This window comes from Bufo gargarizans, chromosome 8 (assembly GCF_014858855.1).
Source record: "Bufo gargarizans isolate SCDJY-AF-19 chromosome 8, ASM1485885v1, whole genome shotgun sequence".
NCBI classification, from domain to species: domain Eukaryota; kingdom Metazoa; phylum Chordata; class Amphibia; order Anura; family Bufonidae; genus Bufo; species Bufo gargarizans.
The window spans coordinates 76,556,015-76,572,908 of record NC_058087.1 but is presented as its reverse complement, the minus strand read 5'-3'; the positions used below and the strand labels follow the sequence as shown (position 1 = coordinate 76,572,908).

Here is a 16,894-nt window from a genome sequence, read left to right as displayed (position 1 = left end):
GTGAGGTGATAGGAGGGGGAGCAGGGTCACTAGTGGGGTGATAGAAGGCGGAAGCAGGGTCACTAGTGGGGTGACAGGAGGCGGGGGAGCAGGGTCACTGGTGAGGTGACAGGAGGAGGGGGAAGCAGGGTCACTAGTGGGGTGATAGGAGGGGGAGCAGGGTCACTAGTGGGGTGATAGGAGGGGGAGCAGGGTCACTAGTGAGGTGAAAGGAGGGGGAGCAGGGTCACTAGTGAGGTGATAGGAGGGGGAGCAGGGTCACTAGTGGGGTGATAGGAGGGGGAAGCAGGGTCACTAGTGGGGTGATAGGAGGGGGAGCAGGGTCACTAGTGAGGTGACAGGAGGAGGGGAAAGCGGAGTCTCTAGTGGAATGACAGGAGGAGGGGGGAGCAGGGTCACTAGTGGGGTGACAGGAGGAGGGTGGACAGGGTCACTAGTGGGGTGACAGGAGGCGGGGGAAGCAGGGTCACTAGTGGGGTGACAGGAGGAGGGTGGACAGGGTCACTAGTGGGGTGACAGGAGGAGGGGGGAGCAGGGTCACTAGTGGGGTGACAGGAGGAGGGTGGACAGGGTCACTAGTGGGGTGACAGGAGGAGGGGGAGCAGGGTCACTAGTGGGGTGACAGGAGGAGGGTGGAGAAGGGTCACTAGTGGGGTGACAGGAGGAGGGGGAGCAGGGTCACTAGTGGGGTGACAGGAGGCAGAGGAGCAGGGTCACTAGTGGGGTGATAGGAGGGGGAGCAGGGTCACTAGTGGGGTGATAGGAGGGGGAACAGGGTCACTAGTGAGGTGATAGGAGGGGGAGCAGGGTCACTAGTGGGGTGATAGGAGGGGGAGCAGGGTCACTAGTGAGGTGATAGGAGGGGGAGCAGGGTCACTAGTGGGGTGATAGAAGGGGGAAGCAGGGTCACTAGTGGGGTGACAGGAGGCGGGGGAGCAGGGTCACTGGTGAGGTGACAGGAGGAGGGGGAAGCAGGGTCACTAGTGGGGTGATAGGAGGGGGAGCAGGGTCACTAGTGGGGTGATAGGAGGGGGAGCAGGGTCACTAGTGAGGTGATAGGAGGGGGAGCAGGGTCACTAGTGAGGTGATAGGAGGGGGAGCAGGGTCACTAGTGGGGTGATAGGAGGGGGAAGCAGGGTCACTAGTGGGGTGAAAGGAGGGGGAGCAGGGTCACTAGTGGGGTGACAGGAGGCGGGGGAAGCAGGGTCACTAGTGGGGTGACAGGAGGAGGGTGGACAGGGTCACTAGTGGGGTGACAGGAGGAGGGGGGAGCAGGGTCACTAGTGGGGTGACAGGAGGAGGGTGGACAGGGTCACTAGTGGGGTGACAGGAGGCGGGGGAAGCAGGGTCACTAGTGGGGTGACAGGAGGGAGGGGCAGGGCCACTAGTGGGGTGACAGAAGGAGGGGGAAGCAGGGTCACTAGTGGGGTGATAGGAGGAAGGGGATCATGGGTCACTAGTGGGGTGATAGGAGGGGGAGCAGGGTCACTAGTGGGCTGACAGGAGGAGGGTGGAGAAGGGTCACTAGTGGGGTGACAGGAGGAGGGGGAGCAGGGTCACTAGTGGGGTGACAGGAGGAGGGGGGAGCAGGGTCACTAGTGAGATGACAGGAGGAGGGGGAGCAGGGTCACTAGTGGGGTGACAGGAGGAGGGTGGAGAAGGGTCACTAGTGGGGTGACAGGAGGAGGGGGAGCAGGGTCACTAGTGGGGTGACAGGAGGAGGGTGGAGAAGGGTCACTAGTGGGGTGACAGGAGGCGGAGGAGCAGGGTCACTAGTGGGGTGATAGGAGGGGGAGCAGGGTCACTAATGGGGTGACTTGGGGAGCAGGGTCACTAGTGAGGTGATAGGAGGGGGGCAGGGTCACTAATGGGGTGATAGGAGGAGCAGGGTCACTAGTGAGGTGATAGGAGGGGGAGCAGGGTCACTAGTGGGGTGATAGGAGGGGGAAGCAGGGTCACTAGTGGGGTGACAGGAGGCGGGGGAGCAGGGTCACTGGTGAGGTGACAGGAGGAGGGGGAAGCAGGGTCACTAGTGGGGTGATAGGAGGGGGAGCAGGGTCACTAGTGAGGTGACAGGAGGAGGGGAAAGCGGAGTCTCTAGTGGAATGACAGGAGGAGGGGGGAGCAGGGTCACTAGTGGGGTGACAGGAGGAGGGTGGACAGGGTCACTAGTGGGGTGACAGGAGGCGGGGGAAGCAGGGTCACTAGTGGGGTGACAGGAGGAGGGTGGACAGGGTCACTAGTGGGGTGACAGGAGGAGGGGGGAGCAGGGTCACTAGTGGGGTGACAGGAGGAGGGTGGACAGGGTCACTAGTGGGGTGACAGGAGGCGGGGGAAGCAGGGTCACTAGTGGGGTGACAGGAGGGAGGGGCAGGGCCACTAGTGGGGTGACAGAAGGAGGGGGAAGCAGGGTCACTAGTGGGGTGATAGGAGGAAGGGGATCATGGGTCACTAGTGGGGTGATAGGAGGGGGAGCAGGGTCACTAGTGGGCTGACAGGAGGAGGGTGGAGCAGGGTCACTAGTGGGGTGACAGGAGGAGGGGGAGCAGGGTCACTAGTGGGGTGACAGGAGGAGGGGGGAGCAGGGTCACTAGTGAGATGACAGGAGGAGGGTGGAGAAGGGTCACTAGTGGGGTGACAGGAGGAGGGGGAGCAGGGTCACTAGTGGGGTGACAGGAGGAGGGTGGAGAAGGGTCACTAGTGGGGTGACAGGAGGAGGGGGAGCAGGGTCACTAGTGGGGTGACAGGAGGAGGGTGGAGAAGGGTCACTAGTGGGGTGACAGGAGGCGGAGGAGCAGGGTCACTAGTGGGGTGATAGGAGGGGGAGCAGGGTCACTAGTGGGGTGATAGGAGGGGGAGCAGGGTCACTAGTGGGGTGATAGGAGGGGGAGCAGGGTCACTAGTGGGGTGATAGGAGGGGGAGCAGGGTCACTAGTGAGGTGATAGGAGGGGGAGCAGGGTCACTAGTGGGGTGATAGGAGGGGGAAGCAGGGTCACTAGTGGGGTGACAGGAGGCGGGGGAGCAGGGTCACTGGTGAGGTGACAGGAGGAGGGGGAAGCAGGGTCACTAGTGGGGTGATAGGAGGGGGAGCAGGGTCACTAGTGAGGTGACAGGAGGAGGGGAAAGCGGAGTCTCTAGTGGAATGACAGGAGGAGGGGGGAGCAGGGTCACTAGTGGGGTGACAGGAGGAGGGTGGACAGGGTCACTAGTGGGGTGACAGGAGGCGGGGGAAGCAGGGTCACTAGTGGGGTGACAGGAGGAGGGGGGAGCAGGGTCACTAGTGGGGTGACAGGAGGAGGGTGGACAGGGTCACTAGTGGGGTGACAGGAGGCGGGGGAAGCAGGGTCACTAGTGGGGTGACAGGAGGGAGGGGCAGGGCCACTAGTGGGGTGACAGAAGGAGGGGGAAGCAGGGTCACTAGTGGGGTGATAGGAGGAAGGGGATCATGGGTCACTAGTGGGGTGATAGGAGGGGGAGCAGGGTCACTAGTGGGCTGACAGGAGGAGGGTGGAGAAGGGTCACTAGTGGGGTGACAGGAGGAGGGGGAGCAGGGTCACTAGTGGGGTGACAGGAGGAGGGGGGAGCAGGGTCACTAGTGGGGTGACAGGAGGCGGAGGAGCAGGGTCACTAGTGGGGTGATAGGAGGGGGAGCAGGGTCACTAGTGTGGTGATAGGAGGGGGAGCAGGGTCACTAGTGAGGTGATAGGAGGGGGAGCAGGGTCACTAGTGGGGTGATAGGAGGGGGAGCAGGGTCACTAGTGAGGTGATAGGAGGGGGAGCAGGGTCACTAGTGGGGTGATAGGAGGGGGAAGCAGGGTCACTAGTGGGGTGACAGGAGGCGGAGGGAGCAGGGTCACTGGTGAGGTGACAGGAGGAGGGGGAAGCAGGGTCACTAGTGGGGTGATAGGAGGGGGAGCAGGGTCACTAGTGGGGTGATAGGAGGGGGAGCAGGGTCACTAGTGTGGTGATAGGAGAAGGGTGAAGCAGGGTCACTATTGAGGTGACAGGAGGAGGGGGACAGGGTCACTAGTGGGGTGACAGGAGGAGGGGGGAGCAGGGTCACTAGTGGGGTGATAGGAGCAGGGTCACTAGTGGGGTGACAGAAGGAAAGGGGAGCAGGGTCACTAGTGAGGTGACAGGAGGAGGTGGATGCAGGGTCACTAGTGAGGTGACAACAGGAGGGGGAAGCAGTGTCACTAGTGGGGTGATAGGAGCAGGGTCACTAGTGGGGTGACAGGAGGAAAGTGGAGCAGGGTCACTAGTGAGGTGACAGGAGGAGGGGGAAGCAGTGTCACTAGTGAAGTGATAGGAGGGGGAACAGTGTCACTAGTGGGGTGACAGGAGGAGGGGGGAGCAGGGTCACTAGTGGGGTGACCGGAAGAGGGGGAAGCAGGGTCACTAGTGGGGTGACAGGAGGAGGGGGGAGCAGGGTCACTAGTGGGGTGATAGGAGCAGGGTCACTAGTGGGGTGACAGGAGGAAAGTGGAGCAGGGTCACTAGTGAGGTGACAGGAGGAGGGGAAGCAGTGTCACTAGTGAAGTGATAGGAGGGGGAACAGTGTCACTAGTGGGGTGACAGGAGGAGGGGGGAGCAGGGTCACTAGTAGGGTGACCGGAGGAGGGGGAAGCAGGGTCACCAGTGGGGTGACAGGAGGAGGGGGGAGCAGGGTCACTAGTGGGGTGACAGGAGGAGGGGGGAGCAGGGTCACTAGTGGGGTGACAGGAGGAGGGTGAAGCAGGATCACTAGTGAGATGACAGGAGGAGGGGGGAGCAGGGTCACTAGTGGGGTGACAGGAGGAGGGGGGAGCAGGGTCACTAGTGGGGTCACAGGAGGAGGGTGAAGCAGGATCACTAGTGAGATGACAGGAGGAGGGGAGACAGGGTTACTAGTTGGGTTACAGGATGAGGGGAAAGCAGAGTCACTAGTGGGGTGAAAGGAGAAGGGGGCAGAAGGATCACTAGTGGGGTGACAGGAGAAGGGGGGAGCAGGATCACTAGTGGGGTGACAGGAGAAGGGGGGAGCAGGGTCAAGAGTGAGGTGATAGGAGGAGGGGGGAGCAGGGTCACTAGTGAGGTGATAGGAGGAGGGGGAGCAGGATCACTAGTGGGGTGATAGGAGGAGGGGGGAGCAGGGTCACTAGTGGGGTGATAGGAGCCGTGGACCAGATGTGACTGGTACACAGTGACCCTGCTCTCCCCTCCTCCTAACATCTCCAGCGGCCCTGTCATGTTTCCCAAGGTCCTCAGGCAGCACACCCCACTCTCCTTAAAACACCCGACCTGTATCGCTCCGGCGCGTGCCTATACCAACCAATAACAAAGTTCATTGCTTCAAGGAGCTTTGCCATTGGTTATTTCAGGCACAGGTGGCATCGCTGCGCTGCCTGTGCCGTTCACAGCGCTCACTGCGCTAATGAATATGGGGTAAAAGTCTAAGGCGTATTGGTACGCCTTAGACTTTGTCCAGGGAGTTGCACGGGCCGCATGACACAGCTTCCAAATCCGGCCCGCAGGCTCTAGTTTGGGCATCACTGGCTTAGTAGCATTATAGCACTAAATAAGAAAATTCAGGTTCTTGGCAGTTGCCACTAGAGGGCGTTTAGGAGCTTAATGGAGAAAAATTAAAGTGGCATTTATCATGTAGAGAAAGTTAATACGAGGCACTTACTAATGTATTGTTATTATACATATTGCTTCCTTTGCTGCCTTGATTCATTTTTCCATCACATTATACACGTCTTGTTTTCAGCAGTAGTGGCAGTGCTTTCACACTATAGAAAAAAAGCACTGGCCACTCTGGTGGCTGGCACCATGGTGTGCAAGCAGTGTCGGACTGGGGTGCCTAGGGCCCACCAGTAGAATTTATTTTGGGGGCCCACCGTACGGATACATTAAAATATTACCTGCTGACACAGCAGCAAGATGCTACCAGATGATTGAATATGGGGGTCCCTGCAGCAACTCTGAGAAGGAAGTTTCGGTGGAAGGAGGACATTGGCAGCCTTCCTCTGTGCCTAGAAGTCATCTCAGCTCTAACCGTGTCTATAACAATAAATGGGGGAGTTTCCTTAATAATCTATCAAGTTTTTACATGAACACAGGCTGGTTGTGGTACTGTACATTGAATATATGTATGTAGTGCAGTAAGTCTACTGTGTTATGTGCCACTTGTGCAGGGGGTGGGAGACTAGGGGCCCACCGGGGGATTCACCTGTATCCCAGTGGGCGGTCCGAGCCTGTATGAAAGCACCGATGCTGGATTGAAGGGTGGTCGTAACCATGGAAAAATAAATGTATAATGTGATGGAAAAATTAGTCTAGCCAGCAAAGGAGGCAATATAGACAAACATAATACATTAGTAAGTGCCTCATATTAACCTATTCTACATCAGTGATGGTCATTTCGCAGTGTTCGCCTGCAAACACATGCAGGCTGCCATCTTGACTCAAAAGTCCGGCGATGCTCAGGTAAGCCCTTACCTGTGCCGGGAGCCGGTCTGAAACAAATACGGTCACCAGGAGCAGGCAGTTCCGAGAACAGCCCGATGAAGGCCCCCGTGGCTGTTCTCGGAACTGCCTGCTCCCAGTGACCGCATTTGATTTCAGACCGGCTCCCAGCACAGGCACAGGTAAGAGCTTACCTGTGCATCGCCGGACTTGTGAGTCAAGATGGCAGCCCGTATGTGTTCGCAGGCAAACACTGCAAACTGACCATCACTGTTTTACATGATAAATGCAACTTGCTAAAGTCAGACAACCCCTTTAATTATTGTGCTTAAGGATAAGCAAGGGGTTTAGGGCTCTGTGTTAGACCCCTTATTAAGTTATATTTTGAAAAGAATCAGCACAGAGATTCAACTTTTTTAAGATTAAAAAAAATCTAATTCTAAGGAACATGTTGTACTAAATTATTCTTTTGTCGTGGGAGTGTGTTTTTAAATGCCTTTTGTCAATTGCAGGTGCTTACTATGTCCCTACTGAGTGCACAGAATGCTTACCGCATCCCCAACACCCGCTGCAATGTTGCGGCATGCAGGACAAACTTACCAGCAAAGTTGTTCTGTGCTGGATATGGATTTTCCCAGGCAGCTATGCTCGCAGAGATTTGGATCGATGCAGTGGCCGACAGATGTGGTGTATCACCTGAAAAGGTAACATGAGTTTAATATGGCTCGCTTCCTTTTTTATACAGATCTCCAAAGAGACTCTTTAAGGGTGTGTTCACAAGTGGCTTAAACACTGCAGATTTCTGTGCAGCAAATCCGCAGTGTTGTGCACTGCCAGCAAAGTGGATGCGACTTTAAGGATAAATTCACACATCATGGATTTTAGGCAGATTTGTGATGCAGATTATATATCCCAAATCCACACAAAACTGGAGCATAGTGCATGTCAATCGAGGTTTGCACGTCAACCGGTTGTATGTGCTTGAGATTTTTTTGATGTAATATAAATTCAGTTTGGCTCTCTTTTCTTTTGAGGTGGGGATTTTACAATTAAAACTCAACTTCTAAGAAACTATTTATGTCTATCCAGGCATGCTTCAAGTGAATGACAGCCCTTATAACAGTGGAGGTACCTTGTGGACATACCCTTAATGTTAAAATCTGTTAAAATAATGACTGACAATCAGTGTCGGACTGGGGTACCTACGGACCACCAGTAAAAAATTTTGGGGGCCCACCATACGGATACATTCAAATATAATAAATAATTTAACAAGTTTTTTATATGAACATAGGCTGGTTGAGGTGCTGTACATTGAATATATGTATGTAGGGCAGTAAGTCTCCTGTGTTATGTGCCACTTGTGCAGGGGGTGGGAGACTAGGGGTCCACCTTGCTCAGGGGCCCACCGGGGGATTCCCCTGTACCCCTGTGGGCCAGTCCGAGCCTGCTGACAATATTGTAGGGCTGTTTTTTTACCGAGTTCAATTTATAAAGTTTGCCGTGATCTCCCTCTAGTGGTGGCTGAAGGTATATAGTGGTGGCTGAAGGTATATAGAATAGCATGGGTGTATTTTGTTTGTTGTTTGTGTGTGAATGGTTAAAAGATATCATCATTCCCCCCAATATCATCCATAGTGCCCCATAACAGTGACATCCATAGTGTCCCTATAACAGAGACATCCACAGTGCTGCCATAACAGTAACATACACAGTGCTATAACAATGGCAACCACAGTACCCTATAACAGTTACATACACAGTGGCCCTATAACAGTGACATCCAGAGTGCCCTCATAATAGTGATTAGTGACAAATTCATTCATAACAAATCAAATTTCTTGGAGAACTTCGGAAAAGCTGCCAAATCAAATTTTTCAAAACTTCGCTCATCTCTACCTAGGATCATTACATTCTTAGGGCTTTGGTCAAAACAGATGCTCCAATATATTTGCGATTGCAAAATCGTCACTAATGATGCGAATATTTTTGTGCAATACGTGCAACTTCACATTTTAACAGGTCTGACTACTTATTAGTGATTGGTGCACTAAGTCTTGTTGTGAACTAGTGACATCACAGCACTATGTATGTAGCATGTATGCATGGACAGCAGAACCTATCAGCTACATTATATCACTATCCAACCTACACTGACTATCTGCCACTAACTATTTGTATTATATATATAAGCTAGCTAACTAATGTAATGACACAGGAAAGCACAGAGCACAGCAATGACACTGCTGTCTCTGTCAGATCTGCAAAATACTGCATACAAGGGCTGCTGGGGAGGTTCTTATATAGTAAGGGGTAGGCAACTTTCCTATTGGTTGCTAGGGATGTTGCTAAGCTCAGACAAAGATATTGCAGCCTTATCATTGGCCCACAAGCAAGAAGGGAGGTTACTGAGGAAAAAAAATCTAGCATATTCAAAATTATGAATATATATCACTATATTCTAAATATTCGCGGATTCTCGAAGTGCCGATATTCGCAATTAATATTCGCTATTCGAATATTCGCGCCCAACACCACTGCTGTCTTTTAACACTTTGTCAACGATATCTTTTGTCATCTTGTCGGCAGATTTGTGGTGATATATATTGACGATATTTTGATCTATTCACCCGATCTGTAGACACACAAGGTACATGTCAAGTAGGTGCTGCAGATTTTACAGACTAATAAGTTATATGCTAAATTGGAGTAATGTGTATTCGCCGTACAGGAGGTGCAATTCCTGGGGTATCTGCTATCAGCTTCGGGGTTCCGTATGGATCCAGAGAAGGTCTGCACAATCCTAGAATGGGATCTTCCTGAGAACTTAAAAGCTCTGCAGAATTTTTGGGGTTTTGCCAATTTCTATAGAAAATTAATTCAGAACCATTCTTCCCCTTACGGACATGACAAAGAAGGGGACTGACTTTTTTAAATAGTCTGACGCTGCTAAACTGGCTTTTTCCTCTCTGAAGGAGAGTTTCACCTCAGCACCCATACTGGTCCAGTCTGATGTTTCTTAACCTTTTATTGTGGAGGTTGATGCATCGGAGTTGGGGGCTGTATTGTCCCAGGGTCGGTCTCCAAGTTAATGGCATCCTTGTGCTTTTTTTTCTAAGAAATTGTCGGCAGCTGAGAAGAATTATGATATAGGCAACAGGGAACTTTTAGCTATTAAATTAGCGTTTGAGGAATGGTGTCACTTTTTGGAGAGGGCAGCTCATCCCGTCATGGTGATTACGGATCATAAAACCCTGTTATACCTTGAATCTGCTATATGTCTTACCCCTAGACAAGCTAGGTGGTCTTTATTTTTTACCAGGTTTAATTTTGTTATCACCTATCATCCGGGGGCAAAAAATACCAAAGCTGATGCGTTATCCTGAAGTTTTCCTGGAGAGGGTGATGTTGACGATCCGGTGCCGATTTTACAAAAGGGGGTGGTTGTCTCTGTGTTACACTCAGACCTGGAGGGGATAGTGTTGGAGGCTCAGGGGGATGCCCCAGTCTCCTGTCTCCCAGGAAAGTTGTTTGTGCCCTTGAATTTGCGCCTTGAAATATTAAAAGAACACCATAATTCTGCACTCACTGGGCACCCAGGTAGTAGGGCAACCTCTGAGCTATTGTCTTGTTGTTTTTGGTGGGCGAGGTTGTACCAGGATGTAGTTGATTTCGTGTCTACCTGTACAACCTGTGCACGTGCTAAAGTCACTCATACTCATCCAGCGGAGCCTCTGTTACCATTGGTCATTCCCAACAGACCGAGGACACACCTGTCAATGGATTTTATTACTGACCTACCTGTATCTGCGGGTAAAACTGTTATCCTGGTAGTAGTAGATGGCTTCAATAAAAAGGTGCATTTTATTGGCTTACCTGCGTTGCCAAATGCTAGAACCCTGGCTCAGGTTTTTATCAGTGAAATAGTGGAGCTTCAGGGGGTCCCTTCCGATGTTGTTTTAAATCGTGGAACCCATTTTACTTCTAAATTCTGAAGAGCTTTTTGTTCTCGTCTTGGGGTACATTTGTCCTTTTCCTCAGCCTTTCCTCAATCTGCAGTCAAACGGCCAGACCGAACGCACCAAACCTAGAGACTTAGGAGTTTTATGTCTGAAAATTTAGGAGGAATGGTCATCTTACTTAACTTTAGCTGAGTTTGCTATAAACAATTGCCGTCAAGAATCAACTGGTAAGTCTGGACTAATGAGTGATTCCGGAGTTCTGACTAAGTGGTTAGGTATGATTATTGATAGGCCCTACGCACAAACATGGGAGGGATATGTTTTTACTGACTGTCAGTTGGACAGTTTGATGAGATGCGATATGGTTATTACAAATGGCGGACCGTCTTTTCGCTAAGGGGTGGGGGGGTTGGAAGGGTTTATTTCTTTTGGTTTTGTTTGGGTTTAAATAATGGCACTGTATGTCATTCATTTGATTGGCTGTAATACTATCTGTAAGAAAGGAGTCCTTATTATTTGTATAATTTGGGAAAAGCTGTTTAATAAAAACTATCTGATTTAAAAAAAACAAGAATCAACTGGTAAATCACAATTTTTTGGTGCATATGGTTTTCACCCTCAATTTTGCACTTTCAGTGAGGGGGAGCCTTCTGGGATCCCTGAGGAAGAACGGTTTATGTCATCACTCTCTTCTGTATGGTGAAAGGTTCAAAGCAATTTGAAAAATATGGGAGACAGATATAAATTAATGGCTGGCTGATAAAAAAACGTTCGCCAGGTCCGGACCTAGGGGTGAATAACTTTGTAGTTGTCGACTAGAAATATTAAGTTAAAGGTTCCATCTTGAAAATGGGGTCCTAGGTTTATCAGTCCTTATAAAACAGTCGCCGTCATTAACCCTGTGGCATTTCGCCTGGAGCTACCTCAAACATTGAAAATTCATAATGTATTTCATAAATCGTTGCTCCAAAAGTATGTTGCACCTCCGGAACCATTACCGCTACCACCCCCTCCAATTATGGTCGATGCCAATTTTTGGAGTTTGAGGTGGCAAGAATTGTATTGTAGGGGTTTACGGTCCGGAAGATAAAATGTGGGTGCCAGCGTCGGAAGTAAACGCCAGCAGATTAATTTGTTCTTTCCACGTTTCTCATCCTGAAAGACCTGTTCATGAGTGTCCGGTGGCCCCTCTTAGAAATAGGGGTACTGTCAAGTCTGTTACCTACCATATCAGACGTGATACATTGGCACTGTTTTTTCAATGAAAACTAATAGAATAATATGGATGTGTGAATGAGTCCTTAGTGTGTAACTGTTCATAAACAATGTAATGCAGTTAGGAAATGAGTAAATATGTTCTGATTAGTAAAAATGTCTTCTAGGTACGGCACCTCAATCTACACAGAGAAAACAGTGAGACACCCTTTATGCAGGAATTTGATGCAACTAACTTGTTGGGGTGCTGGGATGAGTGTTTGGTGAAGTCTTCATACCATCAAAGGAGGATTGCAGTAAGGGAGAGCAACAAACAGTGCACCTGGAAGAAGAGAGGCTTCGCTATCATCCCTGCCATGCTTCCTGTTGGATCTATTTCAGACTTTATCAATCAGGTTGGTAGATCACATTCTTTATCCAGGGGAGTAGCTGAGGGACTGGCTGATGTGCCCTGCATGATGGGGCAAAAAGCCACCAGATCTCTGTTTTCAACATCTGTGTATGTATGACATGTCAGGAGTGGGATATTATCTCCATTCAAATCTTAACCCCTTCATATAACAGCCATTTTCCCCCTTCATGACAAAGCCTAATTTAGCAAATCTGACATGTGTCACTTTATGTAGTAATAACTTTGAAATGCCTTTACTTGTCCAATACATCCTGAGACTGTTGTTTTGTGATACATTGTACTTCATGTTAGTGGTAAATTGCGGTAGATATGTTTTATCTGTATTTATTTAAAAAAAATCCCAAATTTGCAGAACATTTGGAAAAAAATCACAATTTTCTCAATTTGAATTTCTCTGCTTTTAAGACAGATAGTGATACACAAAATAGTTATTACTTAGCATTCACCATATATCTACATTGTCATCATTTTGTTAATGCAATTTTAATGTTTTTTTTTATAGGATGTTAGGCTTAGAATGTTTGAAGCAATGAATCATGAGAATGTCTAAAAGCCTTTTTTAAGAACCAATTTAGATCTTATGCATAAACTGCTGTATAGGTACACTGCAGGGCTAAGAAGTGAAGGAGCGCCATATGGTTTTTGGAAGGCACATAAGGTATCCTACAGCAGAAACCCCCTAAAAGTGACCCGATTTGGGAAATTGCAGGAAAACCCCTGAAATATTTTTGTACAGACATATTTTAAAAAAATGGACAAATTTATGTACAGTTTTTCAAATTTAGAAAACTCACACAGAGCACCTTCTTCACAGCACCTTACATTGGATAGCAGCTGTTTGCCGTATCAGTTGTCATATATCTTACATTTTATCTTCACTCATCAAATATATCACATAAAATCCATAATGTCCTTAATCCGACATTTACTGGCACAGGTCCAGCATGTTACAGGCAAATGTGACTTCCAACCCCTGAATGGAGTTTCTAAAATCATTCTGGAATTTCACCACTACAGACTCAGCCATACTAATCCATGTATACGTTAAATGTCAGGATCCTTATGCATTTAGTTCTATTATATAAAGTATGTTATATGTATTCTCGTCTTTACAGTGAAGTAGTGCTTGCTTGCACCTTTTTTTGGTGACCTGCTGGTCTTCCATCACTCAGTCATACCCATTCACATGCTGCTCTCTTGGCACATGAGAAATAGTGTCCCATCAATCATCATAAAGCAAGTCAAATTGTGCAGTTGATTAGATCATATAGTTATATAGTTATGGTGTGAGTTGAGATGAGTGAAATAAGTTAATAAATGATATTATGTAATTGTAGGCTTCTGTGCTCGTTCATGTAAGTAAGGATGGATGGGTGCTGGTGACTCCGGCTGGAAATGACATAGATCAAGAGACACTGACAAAACTGATGCAGGTGAGATACTCGGTAGTTACAGCAATCTACTATCCTCTAAATTCTGACACATTTTACAGGTCTTGGTATCTACACATTGTACTGATATTTCAGTTATGATATATTTAATTTACTTAATTTATTTAAAGGGGTTTTACAGACTCCTGACATTAATGACCCAAGCTCAGGATAGGTCATTAATATCTAATTGATGCAGGTCCTACACTCCACTCCCCCATGATCAGCTATTCCCTCCAGTGTTGAAACTAGAACTTGAATGAAGGAAGGAAGGAGATAGCTGCGTTCAAAGTGTAGTAGTTATGCTGGGTTACTGCAGCTCTGCTCCTGCTCCTATTGAAGTGAACTGCAGTAACCTGACATGACCACTACACTTTGAACGGAGCTGTTCTTTCTGTTTTATTCAAAGTGCAGAGGCCGCAGGATACTGGTAATTGTTGCAGGAACGGGGAATTGGACCCTCACTGATCACATATTAAAGACTTATTCTAAGGACAGGTCATCAAAATCAGGAGCCTTATAATTATATAATATTAAACTATTATATTTGCATGTAAGCAACTAAAGCTGATGGTTTGTAAAACACTTCATTACATGATTATTGGCTTTGGTGAACATTGAATCAAAAGTAATAGTAAAAGCGTACAGTGGCTCTAACACACTGGGCAGAAATGGTCAAGGTGCTCACTCCACAGCACACCATCTGCCGAATATATACAGTGGATATAAAAAGTCTACACACCCCTGTTAAAATGTCAGGTTTCTGTGCTGTAAAAAAATGAGACAAAGATAAATCATTTCAGAACTTTTTCCACCTTTAATGTGACCTATAAACTGTACCACTCAATTGAAAAACAAACTGAAATCTTTTAGGTGAAGGGAAGAAAACAAAAAAAACTAAAATAATGTGGTTGTATAGGTGTGCACACCCTCTTATAACTTGGGATGTAGCTGTGTTCAGAATTAATCAATCACATTCAAAATCATGTTAAATTGGGAGTCAGCATACACCTGCCATTATTTAAAGTGCCTCTGATTAACCCCAAATAAAGTTCAGCTGCTTGAGTTGGTCTTTCCTGAAATTTTCTTAGTCGCATCCCACAGCAAAAGCCATAGTCCACAGAGAGCTTCCAAAGCATCAGAGGGATCTCATTGTAAAAGGTATCAGTCAGGAGAAGGGTACAAAAGAATTTCAAAGGCATTAGATATACCATGGAACACCGTAAAGACAGTCATCATCAAGTGACAGTGACATTACCAAGAACTGGACGTCCCTCCAAAATTGATAAAAAGACGACAAGAAAATTGGTCTGGGAGGCTACCAAGAGGCCTACAGCAACATTATATGAGCTGCAGGAATATCTGGCAAGTACTAGCTGTGTGGTACATGTGACAACAATCTCCCGTATTCTTCATATGTCTGGGCTATGGGGTGGAGTGGTAAGACAAAAGCCGTTTCTTACGAAGAAAAATATCCAAGCCAGGCTGCATTTTGCAAAAATACACCTGAAGTCTCCCAAAAGCATGTTGGGAAAAGGTGTTATGGTCTGATGAAACCAAGGTTGAACTTTTTGGCCATAATTCCAAAAGATATATTTGGCGAAAAACAACACTGCACATCACCAAAAGAACACCATACCCACAGTGAAGCATGGTGGCGGCAGCATCATGCCAAGGGGCTGTTTTTCTTCAGCTGGAACTGGGGCCTTAGTTAAGCTAAAGGGAATTATGAGCAGTTCCAAATACCAGTCAATATTGTCACAAAACCTTCAGGCTTCTGCTAGAAAGTTTCAGCTTACATCAACGACCCAAAACATACATCCAAATCAACAAAGGAATGGCTTCACCAGAAGAAGATTAACGTTTTGGAATGGGCCAGCCAGAGACCAGACCTGAATTTGATTAAAAATCTGTGGGGTGATCGAAAGAGGGCTGTGCACAGGAGATGCCCTCACAATCTGACAGATTTGGAGTGTTTTTGCAAAGAAGAGTGGGCAAATCTTGCCAAGTTAAAATGTGCCATGCTGATAGACTCCTACCCCAAAAGACTAAGTGCTGTAATAAAATCAAAAGGTGCTTCGACAAAGTATTAGTTTAAGGGTGCGCTCACTTATGCAACCATATTATTTTATTTTTATATTTTTTCTTCCCTCTACCTAAAAGATTTCAGTTTGTTTTTCAATTGAGTTGTACAGTTTATAGGTCACATTAAAGGTGGAAAAAGTTCAGAAATGATTTATCTTTGTCTAATTTTTTTTTTACATCACAGAAACCTGACATTTTAACAGGGGTGTGTAGACTTTTTATATCCACTGTATATATTGTTTTAAAAAATACAGATTGATAGTTTGGAGGGCACTCTACTTTCTGGTTCAGCATGGAGACAAACGCATATTCAACAATAAACCTTTAATTAATAAGGAATAAATATAAAAATAATAAAACGGTAATAAAATATAACAAAAAACACTAATAGGCTTAATTAATCCTAAATATACCTCTATATATCCTGATTATAAATACATTTTACTTGGTGATATCATGATTATTTCATATATATATACAAACCGGATTCCCAAAAAGTTGGGACACTATATACAAATTGTGAATAAAAACTGAATGCAATGATGTGGAGGTGCCAACTTCTAATATTTTATTCAGAATAGAACATAAATCATGGAACAAAAGTTTAAACTGAGAAAATTTACCATTTTAAGGGAAAAATATGTTGAATCAGAATTTCATCATGTCAACAAATCCGCCAAAAGTTGGGACAAGGCCATTTTCACCACTGTGTGGCATCTCCCCTTCTTCTTACAACACTCAACAGATGTCTAGAACCTGAATATATTTTTCTGCATTGATGGTGCCTTTCCAGACATGCAAGCTGCCCATGCCACACGCACTCATGCAACCCCATACCATCAGAGATGCAGGCTTCTGAACTGAGCGTTGATAACAACTTGGGTTGTCCTTGTCCTCTTTGGTCCGGATGACATGGCGTCCCAGATTTCCAAAAAGAACTTCGAATCGTGACTCGTCTGACCACAGAACAGTCTTCCATTTTGCCACACTCCATTTTAAATGATCCCTGGCCCAGTGAAAACGCCTGAGCTTGTGGCTCTTGCTTAGAAATGGCTTCTTCTTTGCACTGTAGAGTTTCAGCTGGCAACGGCGGATGGCACGGTGGATTGTGTTCACTGACAATGGTTTCTGGAAGTATTCCTGAGCCCATTCTGTGATTTCCTTTACAGTAGCATTCCTGTTTGTGGTGCAGCGTCGTTTAAGGGCCCGGAGATCATGGACATCCAGTATGGTTTTACGGCCTTGACCCTTACGCACAGAGATTGTTCCAGATTCTCTGAATCTTCGGATGATGTTATGCACAGTTGATGATGATAGATGCAAAGTCTTTGCAATTTTTCGC

General features: G+C 47.4%; 1 protein-coding gene across 1 annotated transcript in view; it reads left to right on the top strand.

Annotated features, from left to right (window-relative positions):
- The window catches only part of LOC122945807 (aldehyde oxidase 2-like), a 166,680-nt gene that overhangs the window by 102,197 nt on the left and 47,589 nt on the right, over positions 1–16,894 (top strand). Inside the window, exons 18-20 of the mRNA XM_044305024.1 lie at positions 6,961–7,152; positions 11,793–12,020; positions 13,375–13,470. Coding sequence (XP_044160959.1) covers positions 6,961–7,152; positions 11,793–12,020; positions 13,375–13,470 — 516 coding nt within the window. The remainder of the gene's footprint in view (positions 1–6,960; positions 7,153–11,792; positions 12,021–13,374; positions 13,471–16,894) is intronic.